The sequence below is a fragment of the Cotesia glomerata genome, linkage group LG5 (assembly GCF_020080835.1).
Source record: "Cotesia glomerata isolate CgM1 linkage group LG5, MPM_Cglom_v2.3, whole genome shotgun sequence".
NCBI classification, from domain to species: Eukaryota; Metazoa; Arthropoda; class Insecta; order Hymenoptera; family Braconidae; genus Cotesia; species Cotesia glomerata.
In genome coordinates, this window is record NC_058162.1 from 11,344,720 (window position 1) to 11,360,901 (window position 16,182).

A 16,182-nucleotide genomic window follows, 5' to 3' on the forward strand; every position below is an offset into this window, starting at 1 on the left:
TGGGAAGAGCATCAAATACATTTGCAAGTATGTCCATAAAGGCAGTGATATGGCTGTGTTTAGAGTGGAAAATACTAATGTGAATGCTCCTCCAGTGAATAAAAACGATGAAATAACGCTCTACCAAATTGGTCGGTACATCAGCTCCAATGAAGCTGCTTGGCGTATCTTTGGTTTTCCAATTCATGAACGGGATCCAGCAGTTGTTCAGTTAGCCATCCATCTTGAAAACGGTCAGCGTGTATTTTTCACGAACGAGACAGCGATTGATCGTGCAATAAATCCACCTAAAACTACACTCACTGCATTTTTTGAATTGTGTTATCGTGCGGATGATTTTGGTGCCTTTGCACGAACATTACTCTATTCACAAGTACCACGCTATTTCACATGGACTCAAACAAAAACATGGATGCCCCGCAAGCAAGGCTCACCAGTTGCTGCATGTCTCAATTTATTTAAATCAAACGCCTTGGGGCGATTATTTACAGTCAATCCAAGACACACGGAGTGCTTTTATCTTCGACTGTTGTTGGTTAATGTTACTGGCCCATTATCATTTCAAGATATACTTAAAGTGAATGGGCAACAATATCCAACGTATAAAGATGCATGCCTTGCACTCGGCTTGCTGGAAGACGACAACCAGTGGGAATGCATGCTTGCTGAAGCTGCATTGAACTGTACAGCAATACAAATTCGTCTACTATTCGCTATAGTAAATTATTTAAATTACTTTCATCCATGATATAAATAATAAATTAAAGTTATCAGGAACGTGGACCAAGGGTAAAAACAAATGTTACGTTTTCAAATGTTGCAACGTTTCGTTGTTATTTACAACTTCTTCAGGCAAGCTGTGTACAGAGAAAAAACAATAATATAAAAACATGTAAAATATATGAAAGAATACAATTTGAAAAGATAAATTCTTACATTTGAGGTTAACATTTATGTAATAACTTTAATCTTCTGAAACACTGCATCGTTAATTAAAGTTATACATGAAGGAAGAACTACTTAATATAATACAGTATTGCTAACAAATTTAAGAGCAAGTATAACATTTATCCGCCAAGCAACTAATTGATAAACAAAAACATGTTACTCGAATCAGCTGTCAAGTGAAACTAATAAAACCACTGTGGTAACAGTAGTTAATATTATATATTCTGTTATACTGACTGCAAATCAAGATGTTTACCAATGATCCTAGTTTCTTAGTCAACATTAAAAATAAATTCAAATTAAAAAACTCTTTATACTAACAGCTAGTTAAATAATTTATAACTTAATTCTCACTATCTAAATAAACATTTAACCGACTCAATAATGTCACAGTAAGAAGAACTCAAACTCTGAGTGTCAGACCTGTAATTTACGCAATCAAACACTTTAATAAAAAACATTTCACTGAGATTACGTTTAAAATAATGGGTTTCATAATCCAAAATTTTTGTAGCGTCAAACTGAAAATTGTGTTCACTATCAAAGTGATGATCTTTTAAAGCTGTCCTGTTCTGCTTCTTCCTTCATGTATAACTTTAATTAACGATGAAGTGTTTCAGAAGATTATTGTTATTACATAAATGTTAACCTCAAATGTAAGAATTTATCTTTTCAAATTGTATTCTTTCATATATTTTACATGTTTTTATATTATTGTTTTTTCTCTGTACACAGCTTGCCTGAAGAAGTTGTAAATAACAACGAAACGTTGCAACATTTGAAAACGTAACATTTGTTTTTACCCTTGGTCCACGTTCCTGATAACTTTAATTTATTATTCGCTATAGTGTTGACTACATGTTTCCCAGCCCGAGCACAGATATTATGGGAAAATCACAAAGATTCAATGACTGATGATATATTGCATCAACATCGTATACGGTGCCACGATCTAACCATAACATTCAGCGACGAAATGTACAATGAAGCATTGATTACTATTGAGGATCTTTGCATTGTCATTGCCAACTTACCACTTAGTAATTTCGGTATGAATTCGCCAAATCGAGCTGCATCTGATTTAATGAATACTGAAATGAATCGTGAACTGCAGTACAGTACTGTAGAAATGGCAGCGATTGTTGCCCGCAATGTCCCACAAATGAATGAGGAACAAAGAACCATTTATGATCGCATTATGCTCGCAGTTTCAGCTGGACAAGGTGGGTTCTTCTTTTTGGATGCACCGGTTGGAACTGGCAAAACATTCGTTATTTCGCTAATTCTTGCTGAAATACGATCAAATAATGGCATCGCATTGGCCGTTGCATCATCGGGCATTGCAGCAACTTTATTGGATGGAGGTAGAACAGCTCATTCAGTATTTAAGCTGCCACTAAATATTCAGAAAAACCCTGACGCAGTATGCAACATTAAGAAACAATCGTCCATGGCCACTGTGCTGAAACGGTGTAAAATTATTATTTAGGATGAATGTACTATGGCACACAAACATTCACTTGAGGCGTTGAACAGGACATTGAAAGATATTAAAAACAGTGACAAACTATTTGGCGGAACTCTGTAGGTCCTTTCAGGTGATTTCAGACAAACACTTCCAGTCATTCCACGTTCAACATACGCTGATGAGATCAACGCTTGCTTAAAATCATCTCCATTGTGGCGTAATGTTGAAAAATTACAGCTAAAAATAAATATGCGCGTTCAAATGCTTCAAGATCCATCCGCTGAAACATTTTCAAAACAACTCTTAGATATCGGTGATGGAAAAGTTGCTATAGATGAAACTGGATACGTAAAATTACCGACCGATTTCTGCACAATCGCTGATTCGCAAGATACTCTCATTGAACAAATATTTCCCGATGTACACACACAGTACATAAATCATGAGTGGCTTGCAGAAAGAGCGATTTTAGCGGCAAAAATGTAGACGTTGACAATTTAAATCTGAAGATACAAATGTTGTTGCCAGGGAACTTGGTATCATATAAATCTATTGATACAGTTTGCGACGACAGCGAAGCAGTAAATTTTCCCACAGAGTTTTTGAACTCACTGGATTTGCCAGGCATGCCACCGCATAATTTACAATTAAAGGTTGGATCTCCAATTATCTTGCTTCGTAATTTGAACCCGCCCCGGCTGTGCAACGGTACGCGATTAGTCATTCAAAAATTAATGAAAAACGTGATCGAAGCCAGGATTTTTAAATGGCAAGTTCAGAGGTGAAAATATACTCATACCACGGATTCCTATTATACCTACAGATGTGCCAATTCAATTCAAACGTATTCAGTTTCCGATTAGATTGGCATTTGCAATGACTATCAACAAATCCCAAGGTCAAACGATGTCTGTTTGTGGATTAGATTTGAGAACACCATGTTTTTCACACGGACAATTATACGTGGCATGCTCTCGAGTGGGTAAACCATCCAGTTTGTTTGTGTTAGCTAAAGATGGACTAACAAAAATATTGTTCACGCTATAGCATTAAGAGATTGATATTGTTTAATAGTGTTACTGTCGTAATTGTTTAATTAATGATATATAATTTGAAGGAATAAATTATAATAACTTAAAAAAAATGTTTGCCTTTTGTTATTTTTATATTCCCTCATCGTTCACAGCGCTCCATGCTTATTTCACGCATATACCACATTCTTACATACATACAATATACACATTCTAACATACATACATACTTACAATAAGTAAGCTATTTTTTGTCTACACTAGAAATTACTAAGAAATTATTTATATGGCAAAACAACGTTTGCCGGGTCAGCTAGTATATATATATATATATATATATATATATATATATATATATATATATATATATATATATATATATGTGCGTGCGTGCGTGCGTGTGTGTGTGTGTGTGTGTGTGTGTGTGTGTGTGTGTGTGCGCGTGCGTGCGTGCGTGTGTGTGTGTGTGTGTGTGCGCGTGCGTGCGTGCGTGCGTGTGTGTGTGTGTGTGTGTGTGTGTGTGTGTGTGTGTGTGTGAGTATCTAAACCTCTCATAATTATTGAATGGCTCCACCAATTCGATTGCGGTTGGCGCCATTCGAAAGGGCTTGTCCAAACTTAGATTTTGGATACAATTTAGATCGATTCGGGCCGATAGATTTCGAAAAATCTGAAAAAAACTGAAAAAAAAAATGTTTCCAAGTGGTTTTTTTGGAATAACTTTCGAACGGCTTTATCGATCAACGCCAAAAACTAATCAGCTCTTAACCTTAAAAAACACGTCGATCGCTGCTAATCCGGTCAAAATCGGTTAATTCGTTCGAGAGATATCGTGCAGGAAAGAAAACCCAATAAATAATAGTTTAAAAAAACTAAAAACACGCTTTTTATAGAAAACCAAACTAAAAAATAGAAAATAAATTTTAATAAATTTAAATTAAGAATAGTGTTAAAAATTTCAATAAATATAAATTAATAATAGTGTAAATAAAAAAATGTATTTTATTTTAAAAAAAGCGTGGGGTGCTTTTTAAGATATCAAAATGATAATCACTCTACTCATATCTGTCAATAAAATATTTATAACTATTGACACCATGCACCCCACGCTTTTTAAAATAAAATACATTTTTTATTTACACTATTATTAATTTATATTTATTGAAATTTTAACACTATTCTTAATTTAAATTTATTAAAATTTATTTTCTATTTTTTAGTTTGGTTTTCTATAAAAAGCGTGTTTTTAGTTTTTTTAAACTATTATTTATTTTTTACTTTTTAGTTTGGTTTATTTATAAAAGCGTGATTTTTTAGTTTTTTTAAACTATTATTTGTTGATTATCAAAAATATTCAGGCGCGCAAATTACCCACGGAGAGTTACATACTGACAAACTGACATACAAGTGAAGCTAATATAAAGCGTGTAAAAAACCTACGGAGGAAAACACCTGGTTTCGAAATATAACTTCGGGATGGTCATCAGAGGATTCCGGGTTGATGTACGGGTTTATCTGTGCCATTCCCGATGAAAACCTACGGAGGAAAACACCTGGTTTCGAAATATAACTTCGGGATGGTCATCAGAGGATTCCGGGTTGATGTACGGGTTTATCTGTGCCATTCTCGATGAAAACCTACGGAGGAAAACACCTGGTTTCGAGATATAACTTCGGGATGGTCATCAGAGGATTCCGGGTTGATGTATGGGTTTATCTGTGCCATTCCCGATGAAAACCTACGGAGGAAAACACCTGGTTTCGAGATATAACTTCGGGATGGTCATCAGAGGATTCCGGGTTGATGTACGGGTTTATCTGTGCCATTCCCGATGAAAACCTACGGAAGAAAACACCTGGTTTCGAGATATAACTTCGGGATGGTCATCAGAGGATTCCGGGTTGATGTACGGGTTTATCTGTGCCATTCCCGATGAAAACCTACGGAGGAAAACACCTGGTTTCGAGATATAACTTCGGGATAGTCATCAGAGGATTCCGGGTTGATGTACGGGTTTATCTGTGCCATTCCTGATGAAAACCTACGGAGGAAAACACCTGGTTTCGAAATATAACTTCGGGATGGTCATCAGAGGATTCCGGGTTGATGTACGGGTTTATCTGTGCCATTCCCGATGAAAACCTACGGAGGAAAACACCTGGTTTCGAGATATAACTTCGGGATGGTCATCAGAGGATGACTAGGAAGGTCATCACCTGGGTTCTAGGTTGATAATAATCAAAATTTAAATAATATCATTATGGTAGTCTCTTTATGCGAAGGAGAGTTACATACTGACAAACTGACAAACTGACAAACTGACATACAAGTGAAGCTAATAAAAAGCGTGTAAAAAAGTGTTTTTTCGGAATTACTCCGAAATTTCTAGTTTGATCAATATAAACTTAAAATTTTTTTATAAGGCTTAAAAAACTACGTCGAATGCCGCCAACCGCGTGAAAATCGGTTCATTCATTCAAAAGTTATTGCGGTTTGAAAACTCAAAAAATAGTGTTTTATTAACCTTCTATCAAATTTTTTGAGCTTGAAAAGCTCAAAAGCATAGAAAAGTTACTTTTTTGAGCTCGAAGAACTTAAAACAACATATAAATTGTATTTTTGAGCACGAAGAGCTAAAAAACGTCGTAAATGCAATTTTAAGCGCCCAGGTATGGAATTAGCGGGAAGTTGCAGGGATGGCCTTCAGGGTCAACCGTTTTCCTAATTTTTTTTTATAAAGTACATTAAAGTGGACGACATTTTACTTTAAATTTTTCGGACAACTAGCTTTAGTCTTAAAAGATTGTTTAGTCAACCGTTTAGCAGACGATTAATTTATTTTATTCGTCCGATAATCGGACGAATAATTAATTTTATTCATCCGATTACCGGACGACTAGACACTTTGTTAATTTAAACTCGGCAGTTAAAAAAAATGCTTTTCTAACCAAAGGTGTTAAGAAAATAGACGCTCGTAAGCTGATTTGATGAACTGGTGCTAACTTTATTTTTTTTTAATAATTAATATTTCATATTTTGAACTGAAAGTGATTTTTTTCAATTTTTTAATTAATTAGAATTTAATAAAAATTTATTTGATCGTTATTCTTATTACAGATAATTTAATATATTTAAAAATAATTTAGGGTATCAATATTTAGACCCCCGTCAATAATTGGGGCTTTTACCTTAATTAAAGTTTTCAAAAAACCTAATTTGTATATTTAAAAGTTTTGCAATTTTTAATCAACATTATTAAAATTAAAATGTAAAACAGGGAAAGTTTTTTTATTCTTAGTCATTAAATGTGCTTAGAAAAAAATATACTTGTTTGCGGTGATAATTGCCAACTCATTATATTGCAGTTATTTTTAGATATTTTGAATAAACTATTGGAAAAATCATAAACTAAATTATTTATGAGTATGAAATTAGCAGATAAATAAATTTTAACTTTATGGTTATAAAAAAAGTTTATAAAATTGCACGGGTGAAGTTTATAAAAAATCTCAAGCGCATTTATTGTGCTGTTATTTTAGTAAGGATTAAATTATTTATAAGTTTTTGAAAAATTAACTTCCTCTGCTAAAATTATACTTATAGATTATTCAACTCTTTATTAAAGAAAAAAAGTAAATGAAATACCTGTGGAGCTGTAATTGGATGATCCCACATTCTAGTATTCATAGCCGGACAAAATAATAATGGTTTTTTAACATCCCAAGCTCGTGCGACGCATGTAAGTATATTGTCACAAATACCAGAAGCTATTTTACCAAGTGTATTAGCATCTAATGGCGCAATTAAAAATAAATCAGCCCACTTTGCTAAGTCAATGTGAAGCACAGGATCACCACGATCCTGCCAAGCAGCCCATTCAACGGTATCCGAAAGAATTTGAGTTCCAGGAGGCAATTCTGATTCTTTCAAAAAGTGTTTAGCCCGTTCTGTTACCACGACCCGAAATTCAAGGCAATGATCACGTAATTTTTCACATAATTCCGGCAATTTAATTGTTGCAACGCTCCCAGTGCAGCCTATCAATATTTTCTTTGTTGGAGCCATTACTTCTACTAAATTACAGATATTACCTCTGTTTATGTAATCGTTTGATTTAATATATTCTTCTTACATATGCAACAACTCCATAAAGCGTATTTTTATTTCGATAGGTGTCTCTTTGTACGATCTTTTATTTTTGCGATATCGTTATTTACTTAATTTTTACTATTACATAAATTGTGTTTCCACATAACTAATAATTTGGCAGTAACGTCAAAGGCGAACAATTATTAAATATATTTCTGCTATTTATTCAATAAAAGTTTCTACAAAAAAAATTTTACCTATGCAAAATTACAAATTAAAATGCAATTTCTATAGATGGTTATTCATAATTGCCCTATATTTAAATGCCGTAATTTTGGATAATTTCAACAACAATGTCAATCACAATTTTTATTAATTATTGGAATCTTCATTTGTTTTATCAATTAATATTTTATTATTATCTTGATTTGAACTTTTTCTAGTATCTACAATCCAACTACTATTTTACTAAAACCATTGGACGCATATATTTTTGTATGCTAAAACAAAACTATATTGTAATGTTGGTCAGCGACGATATGTCGATGATATTTTGATCAATCAGTTATAAAAAAATATTTTAATACATAGATTCAAAGTTGTTTTTCTTCTGTATATTTTTCCCTTTCTATGGTTTATTCAAATTAAATTGTTTTGTTGATATTTCAGTTGAGATATTGATTTATTACTTAAAGTAAATAAGTTTGTTACGTCGATTTTTGTTGGTCGTGAAATCCTAATTTTGGCCATTCCTCGCGAGTCATGAGATTATGATCCATTCGACACTCGAGGTACTCTTTAGCAGCATCTCTACAAGTAGTATTATTATTTTTATTAAGACTTAAACAACGCATGTATTTGACCATTGACTTTTTGCAAAAACCATCATGATCCAAAGGAAAACTTCCCTTCTCTGGTGGAATAGGGTTAAAAGTTTTTTGACCGTAGGTGTATGAGGACATTACCAGTCATCAACCTGATTATAATTTTTAATAATTGTTTTTGATAAATAATACCACTCTTGATAGTTTACACTGATGCTTTAATAATTGTTGATATTTATATTTTTCGTACACCGTTGTGAATATTTACATATAGAAAATATCGAACTACACTCAATTCAATGTAAAAACACCCTGAAAATAAAAATTTAATGCGCATGCGCGACCTAGTAACATGTGTCGCTGTTAAGAAAATTTTGTGTAAAATTAAGCTATTACCTGTGTTATGCTTCCATCTAGTGGATGTTATTTTTATTTATTGAAAACTTTACTTACTGTAGTTCTTTCGCCCGGGAGCAGGGGTGAGCAGTTACGCGTAACGAGCAGTTTCCTACGTATTTTACGTAAACTACGTAAAATACTTAAATTCCGGTATTATACGTCGATTTGTATGCCACCTGGTGGTTATCATTGGACATTGTACATTTTTAAAATTCTAACCGTCTTTCAAGAGTTTTCGCAATAACTAATCTAAACTTTTAATTTTATCTCAAAATGAGTGCATTAAAAAAAAAATTTATCAACCATTTTTAAAGAAAATGATTTTGTGATTGAAAAGTTAAATGGTAAAAATATTGCTCAATGTTTAAAGTGCAATTATAAGTTAAAAAATACTGCACAAATTCGATTAAAAAGTCATCGGTAAATAGTTATTTAATAAATATTTATATTTTCATTGAATTAAAAAAAAAATTTTTAGTCATTTTTTGATAATTAATTTTGTATTTTCTTCACTTATTTCAGAAATAGATGTGGTACCAAAACTACTGATCCCTCGGGAAAAACTAAGGTATATTGCAAAGCGATAAGTACACTGAGAAAAAAAAAATACTTTTATTAAGAAAATTTTCTTGATACAAGAATTCATGTTCTTGAAAATTTTCGAGAATATATATTCTTAGCTCAAGAACTTGTTACATTGATTGAAATAATTTTTTTTGCTCGACGGGCAGAAAGCGTCAACTTTCGGCCCGCTGCGCTAAACGAAAGTGCCGCTTTCTGCCTTCGTCGAGCAAAAAAATAGTATACACTCCACGGGAAGTAAATAAGAAAGCCTCAGATCACATGTTTGTCAACCTCGGCTTCGCCTCGGCCGACAATTACATGTGATCTGAGACATTTCTTACTTTACTTCCCTAGGTGTAATAATACTATTACTTAATTTAAATAAACCTATTCTCTTGTTTATCTATTATCCAAAGATAAATATTGATGCTCTTCTCTTCAGAAATTAGTAATTAAAAATAATAGAATATTTAATCTCATCGAATTTCTTGAACCAAGAAATTGTTAATTGAGTAAAAGTATTTTTTTTCTCAGTGAATATTTTCAAAAAAACAAATTTTTTTTTATTTTGAATAAATATTTCTTTACATTTCTATAGGTGCTAAGTAGATCCTCTGAAGAAAGGTCAGCTGATATTTCATTTGATAATCAATCTAAAGCGACTTCAAGCATTTCATCAAATAGTAGGAGTGATTTATCAACTATTGATGAAAAACTTGTGAAATTTTTCGTAGGATGCAATCTTCTGTTTAGTATTGTTGAATCAATTCCGTTTAAAGAGTTTGTTAACCCGTCAGAACTCACGTAAATTTTAATGTCTCACTTGCACTACAACGCCGCTCTATAAGTCGGATGTTGTTGCGTGAGCAAAATGCTCATAACGTGAGTGCTGACGGGTTAAGTCGTTAAATCCGAACTATCATCTGCCATGCAGAAAAACTCTCTCCAATACGTTGTTAAATAAATTACTCAGCAAAATTTCAAGTGAACACACAAAAATGGATTAGTCAAAAGGAGTAATAGTGATAGATGGTTGGAAAAATTCGGTTGCAAATACTAAAAATGTTGTATGTATTATTCATACAGCAAATGAACCAAGTTTTTTTTTAAACTCTTGGAATTTCACATTGTTATCTGAAGATACACAACAATTAACTAAAGTTATTAAAGAAGCTGTCGAAATAGCCAAAACAAATTATAATAAAACCATCTATGCCGTAGTTTTTGATAACGCTCCAGTTATGACAGCAATAGGTAAAGCTGTAAATTTATGGCATGCAGGATGCAGCAGTCATCATGGAAATTTACTTGCCAAGGACCTTATTGATAAATCATTTGCAGAATCTATAAATACCATTTTACGTACATTCAAAGTTTCTAATTTAGAACGAGAGATAATAGAAAACGGAGGAACAAAAATTAAATTGGCTTGCAAAACTCGTTGGTGCAGTTATCGTGATGCGTTTCGGTGTTGCTTAAAAAATTTAGATATAATGAAAAAAATGATCAGTAATAAATTAAACAATCCGTCTTTTACAAAATCAAAAAAACAAGAGAAATAAAAATTGATTACTTTGAATGATCAGATTTCCGATGATTCTTTAATAACAAAATTACAAGATTTCATCGTTTTATCTGATCCAGTTTGTTCATTAATTACGAAATGTCAACAGTCAAATTTTTACTTTTACCTGATGCAGCTGAAAAGTGGATGAAATTAAACGTTCCGACTGAGAATGAAAAAATTCAAGAAATTGTCCAAAAACGCATTGACAAAGTATTGACTCCAATTTTATTAGCAGCGAATTTATTGCATACAGATTATCAAGGAAAACAGTTTCGTCATACCGATAAATATTATTCTCAAGCTATTGAATTTATAAGGAATGAATTAAATGAATCTTATCATGATATGGAAGCTTATGAAAATAAAGTTGGAATTTTTGAATCATTACTGAAAAAAGGAAATGTCCCTCCAAAATTATTTTGGCAAATGGCCGAAAACTCATACCCAGTAATTTCTCAATCAGCTCAACAATTGATTAACATTCCATCGTCATCAGCACAAATTGAAAGATTATTTTCAAACTGGTCATTTGTTCATTCTTGTCTTCGAAATCGTTTAACACCCGAACGTTCAGAAAAGTTAATCGACATTTATTATACATTGAAAATGAGTTCTGGAAATTCGAAATGAGTATTTAAAATATATATATTGTGTAATGTGTATGTATTATTATAAAATTTACAATGATAATTAATTTAGTTATATACTTGAAGAAATAAAAATTGTGTTGTAAATAATTTTATTGTTGTGTTTATTAGTAAAGTTGAAATTCACATCAAATATATTTTTAATAAAAATTTTCCAGAATAATGATTTCTTAATTATAAATTATCAGTAAAAGGATGAAATAAATTCGTAAAATATCATGTATCCAGAACAAAGTTTATTTCTACTTTCTATGAAAATTTTTATTATAAAAACAAATCAAATACATACGTAAATAATTACCATATTTAAATTGGTATTTATTGATTATTCTTACATATTTGTTTTAATATTATTGTTACATAACGTTTAGAATTTGTTTGTAATTTGATCATAAACTGAGATCAATAAATTAATCTAATCACAGAAATTAGTAAGAACTCAAATCTCAGTTATTTATTTATCAAATTTGATCATTTTTAAAAAATAATTAAAATTTGATTATAAGCTAATTTAATAAATAGAATAACTTTTTTAATTTACCACAGTAAAATAATAATAATAATAAGTTACTTTGATCACAGATTTTCATTTTTTAAATAACAATTAAAATTTGCTTATAAGCTAATTTAATAAATAGAATAACTTTTTTAATTTACCACAGTAAAATAATTATAATAATAAGTTACTTTGATCACAGATTTTCATTAATTTAATTTTAATAATTTTTAAGTAACAATTAAAATTTACTTATAAGCTAACTTAATAAATAGAATAACTTTTTTAATTTACCACAGTAAAATAATTATAATAATAAGTTACTTTGATCACAGATTTTCATTCATTTAATTTTAATGACTGTTGAGTAACAATTAAAATTTGCTTATAAGATGTCTTGTATATAATATAATCCTTAGATAAGTTGTTTTAATTGATCACAGAAAAATATAAATAATTAAATTGCTATTTACAAGTTTATAAAATGTAAATATACTAATTATGATTTAAAATTACAGGTCTTTCATAGGTTGAAACAAACATTCAATATAACAATCTAATTGTTTAATAATAATTCCTATACCTGTATAATATATTTAATGATTGAAAATTTATATAATATATTCTTTGTTAATTAGCATTCATAAATTTAAGATTATAAAAAACACCAGTGAACTTAGGAACTAATTTTTCTGGTAAGTTTTTACCTAAGTCATACTGATTAAATTTTATCGTACATGCTGGTATTTTTAATAATGATTGAGCCAACATACTAAGATTTGGATTTTGTTCTGAAGCTATATACTCCAAAAAGTTTTTGAACAGGTAGATTTAGTAATTAACTTTACAAATAAACCTTTAGAATTTTTAAAACACTCTAATTCCTGCAATCCTGTATCATCTAGTTCATCAATCAAAAATTCATAAACTATATTACTATATTTACTAATTTTCATGAAATAACTACCTCTATATAATGGATGCAAAAAATTTGCCGTCAACGCCTGGGGAGTAATGATTTTTTTTAATTCATTGTCAATGATGTCTAAAAATAATCATTTTTTATCAGTAATCTTAATTTAAACCAATCCTCGATGGCGTCAGCAATATTAAAATCATTTCCACTATTTCTAGTTATAAATTTTGAAAGAAAATCGAATACTGATACAGATTCTTTTAAATTATTCTCAAATACATCATCGAATATGTACAATATCGTTTCTCGGTTAAACTTTCCCAATCCTTCACCAAGAATTTGACGTAGGAGAGGTAAATTATTAAGACATACCGATAATTTGGAATAGTATAAAAACTGAGCATCTTGTTTGACAGCTGATAGAGTATCTCCACCTCGTTTTACTAATTCTTTTTCAACATCAGTACTTTTTATAGCGTTTAACAGACGATTAATTTTGATTTATAAAGAATCATCGTGAATTGCTGCATAAGTGTATCGACAGTTTCTAAATGACAATTAAAGTGCCACATAGATATAGATTCCGATGGAAGTTACGATGCTGATGTGGAATCAAGAATACGATTATTTTTTGGTATGTTTATAAATGATATCACAGCATACACTGATATATAATACTTTTTAAGTGCGATCGAGCTTGACTCGTTAATCATTTGCAAATAATTACTTATATAATCACTTTCTTCTCCCAAGATCCAAGACTTTAGAAATAATGTATCATTTCCAGTTATTGTTATAGCAATAATCTCTAAGCCACTTGTTTGAACAACATTTTTACAAAATAATAATGTTCCTTTTTTCTCCTTCAAGTTTAGTTTACGATCAGTAAATTTATCGTGAGCTTTTTCAAGTAAAGTTGTCGATAACTTAACTTCACTAGGGACTTCATATGCAGGCCGTAATATTTTACAAAATTTTTTAAAATAAAGATCTTGAATTAGATCAAATGATAAATTATTACTATAAAAAAAGTTACTTAAAGATTTCTTCGTTTTTTAGACAATGTTATGTTACAGTTATCTTCAGATTCAGAAATTGAATCAGAGTTTTCCCAAATACGCGACTTCCTATAAAATAAATTTATAGTTTAATAATTTTAAATCATAGAAAATTAGAAAAAAATTGAGACTAAGATTAAATTAACCTGTGACTCTTCAATCGTTGTTCAGCGGTATTATTCATTATTTTTTTACACTTTACACATGATGCAACTTGTTTTCCGTTTTCACGAATACGCTGAAATTCTCCTTCTTCCCAAAAACTGTGCTTCGGTCGACCTCCTCTTTGCATATTTTTTTCTTTATGATATTATAATTCTATGAATTATTAATGTAAAAACTTCAATTTAATTAAATATTAGGTTAATAATGATAAATTTTTAGTTTATATTTATTTATTTACTAATTTAAGTTCATCAAAAGTTCGGTAGATGGTGTTGAAATACCTAACGTAAAATACGTCACGTAAGAAACCCAACCGGTAATTTACGTGTATTATACATGTATAAAACTAAGTATAATACGTTAAGTATTTTACGGGCCCTTCCCTGCCCGGGAGTATTAAAATACTCGGTTTCAGCGCGGGAAAGGAATCATTTTAAATAAAAGAATTCTATTTAGACGTTATTTAATTTTGATAACATGAATGTTACGAATAGTTTAATGCCACATACATTTCATCTCAATTTTATTATGGGATATTTTATTATGGGATTTTCAGTTTATACAACGTGACAGTCACCAATACCGTTTTGTGACAGTTTTTATCGTCACACAAATTTTTTCATTTTTCCAATAGGTCTGTTGTGTAAATGTCGGTCTGAGGCCGATCACAATTATTACCGTCAAATATAAATATTTTTTTATTTCAAAATTAAAAAAAAAATTTGTTTATGTCATTCTTTTTTTTGGTTGATGAGTAAGATTAAAAGAGTAATTTGAATTATTAAATCAAAAATGATAATCAAAACACTTCTGCGTGACAATAGCCTGTCCTTTTGTCTGCGAGGTGGCAGCAAGATCAATTTAGTTACCTTACTGGGCATAACAGATGTAATGCACCTAGTGCATCCAGCAGGTGACGCTACGTGTTATTAGAGCGCTATCTATTATGAGAGCGCGAATTCAAATGAAATATTCAAATTAATAAATATTAAATGATTAAAATTAGTTAAATTTTATATTCGAAGTAAATATTCAAATCATTTATTTAATGCTTTTACTCTTACCAGTTGTAATAAACATCTTTTAGTTAAGTCTGTTTTATTTACAAAAGAAAATAAAATAAAATAAAAAAAACATATTTCGGTACAAAAGGACATTGTAACCGAATTTTCAGAACCCATAAAAAGTACTTGAATAATTCAAGGACTATTTCTCGCCACATGGAACTTAAAACCCTATGAGGAAAAGTCGTAAAAGACACGTGTGAAATTCAATAGACCCTTGTTCTAAAGTAACAAAGAATAATACAAAACCATATGTAACTCAACAAAAATAGGATCGTTAAATAAATTTACTGTTAAAATCTAACTTTATATAATATTGTAGTTAAGCAAAATTAAGTTAAAATAATTAATAATTATTATCTTGTATTTAATTTATAATTAATAATTATCATTTAATTAATTTAATATTGATTTATTATTGAATCATTATTTAATTATTATTTAATTTATAATTAAACGATAATGTCTATTCTTTTATACATGATAATAATTAAACTGACTTATAATTTTATTAGAAAACCCGATTGTAAAATAATAGAAATAATATTTAATTCAAGTTATTAATTAGTCAAACTCAAACATTAATCCAACATATTATAAACAATATAATATATATATTTTCATGTTATAGTTTATTATAATTTTTATTGTTATTTAATTTCAAGTTAATTATAAGTTAATTTTTATTATAAATAGATTTTAAAAGGGTCTGTTAAATTAATAAAAATAGTTAAATAAACATAATGACTGTATTGCTAAAAGTGTATATTAGTGAAGTCTAACTTTCAGGCCGATAGGCTGAATTAAATATATATAGATATAGAGAAAATACATGTTAGTATATAAGGATCATTTATATGTAGTAGAAAATGTGTGTGCTTATGTATTCCTTAGAGTGGATGTATGTATGGAAGTTATGGTGGGAGAAGAACGGAGTTTGAAGCT

The 16,182-nt window shown here is 30.2% G+C and overlaps 3 protein-coding genes and 1 long non-coding RNA gene across 4 annotated transcripts in view; 1 reads left to right on the top strand and 3 right to left on the bottom strand.

Annotated features, from left to right (window-relative positions):
• The window catches only part of LOC123264662 (phosphopantothenoylcysteine decarboxylase), a 29,688-nt gene extending 21,671 nt beyond the window's left edge, over window positions 1–8,017 (bottom strand). Inside the window, exon 1 of the mRNA XM_044728079.1 lies at window positions 7,094–8,017. Coding sequence (XP_044584014.1) covers window positions 7,094–7,513 — 420 coding nt within the window. The 5' untranslated portion in view covers window positions 7,514–8,017. The remainder of the gene's footprint in view (window positions 1–7,093) is intronic.
• LOC123264663 lies at window positions 1,533–2,951 on the top strand. Its single transcript, XM_044728080.1, has 2 exons — window positions 1,533–1,604; window positions 1,684–2,951. The coding sequence occupies exon 2, from the start codon at window positions 1,856–1,858 to the stop codon at window positions 2,435–2,437; it is 582 nt and encodes a 193-aa protein (XP_044584015.1). The 5' UTR covers window positions 1,533–1,604; window positions 1,684–1,855; the 3' UTR covers window positions 2,438–2,951.
• Window positions 8,018–8,152: 135 nt separating the features above from the next.
• LOC123264672 (cytochrome c oxidase assembly protein COX19) lies at window positions 8,153–8,740 on the bottom strand. Its single transcript, XM_044728092.1, has one exon. The coding sequence runs from the start codon at window positions 8,497–8,499 to the stop codon at window positions 8,245–8,247; it is 255 nt and encodes an 84-aa protein (XP_044584027.1). The 5' UTR covers window positions 8,500–8,740; the 3' UTR covers window positions 8,153–8,244.
• A 5,071-nt stretch (window positions 8,741–13,811) lies between these two features.
• Window positions 13,812–14,374, bottom strand: LOC123265559. Its single transcript, XR_006509593.1, has 2 exons — window positions 14,155–14,374; window positions 13,812–14,077 (listed from the first exon to the last, which is right to left on the bottom strand). It is a non-coding gene; the product is annotated as an uncharacterized LOC123265559 (long non-coding RNA).
• Window positions 14,375–16,182: the final 1,808 nt, after the last annotated feature.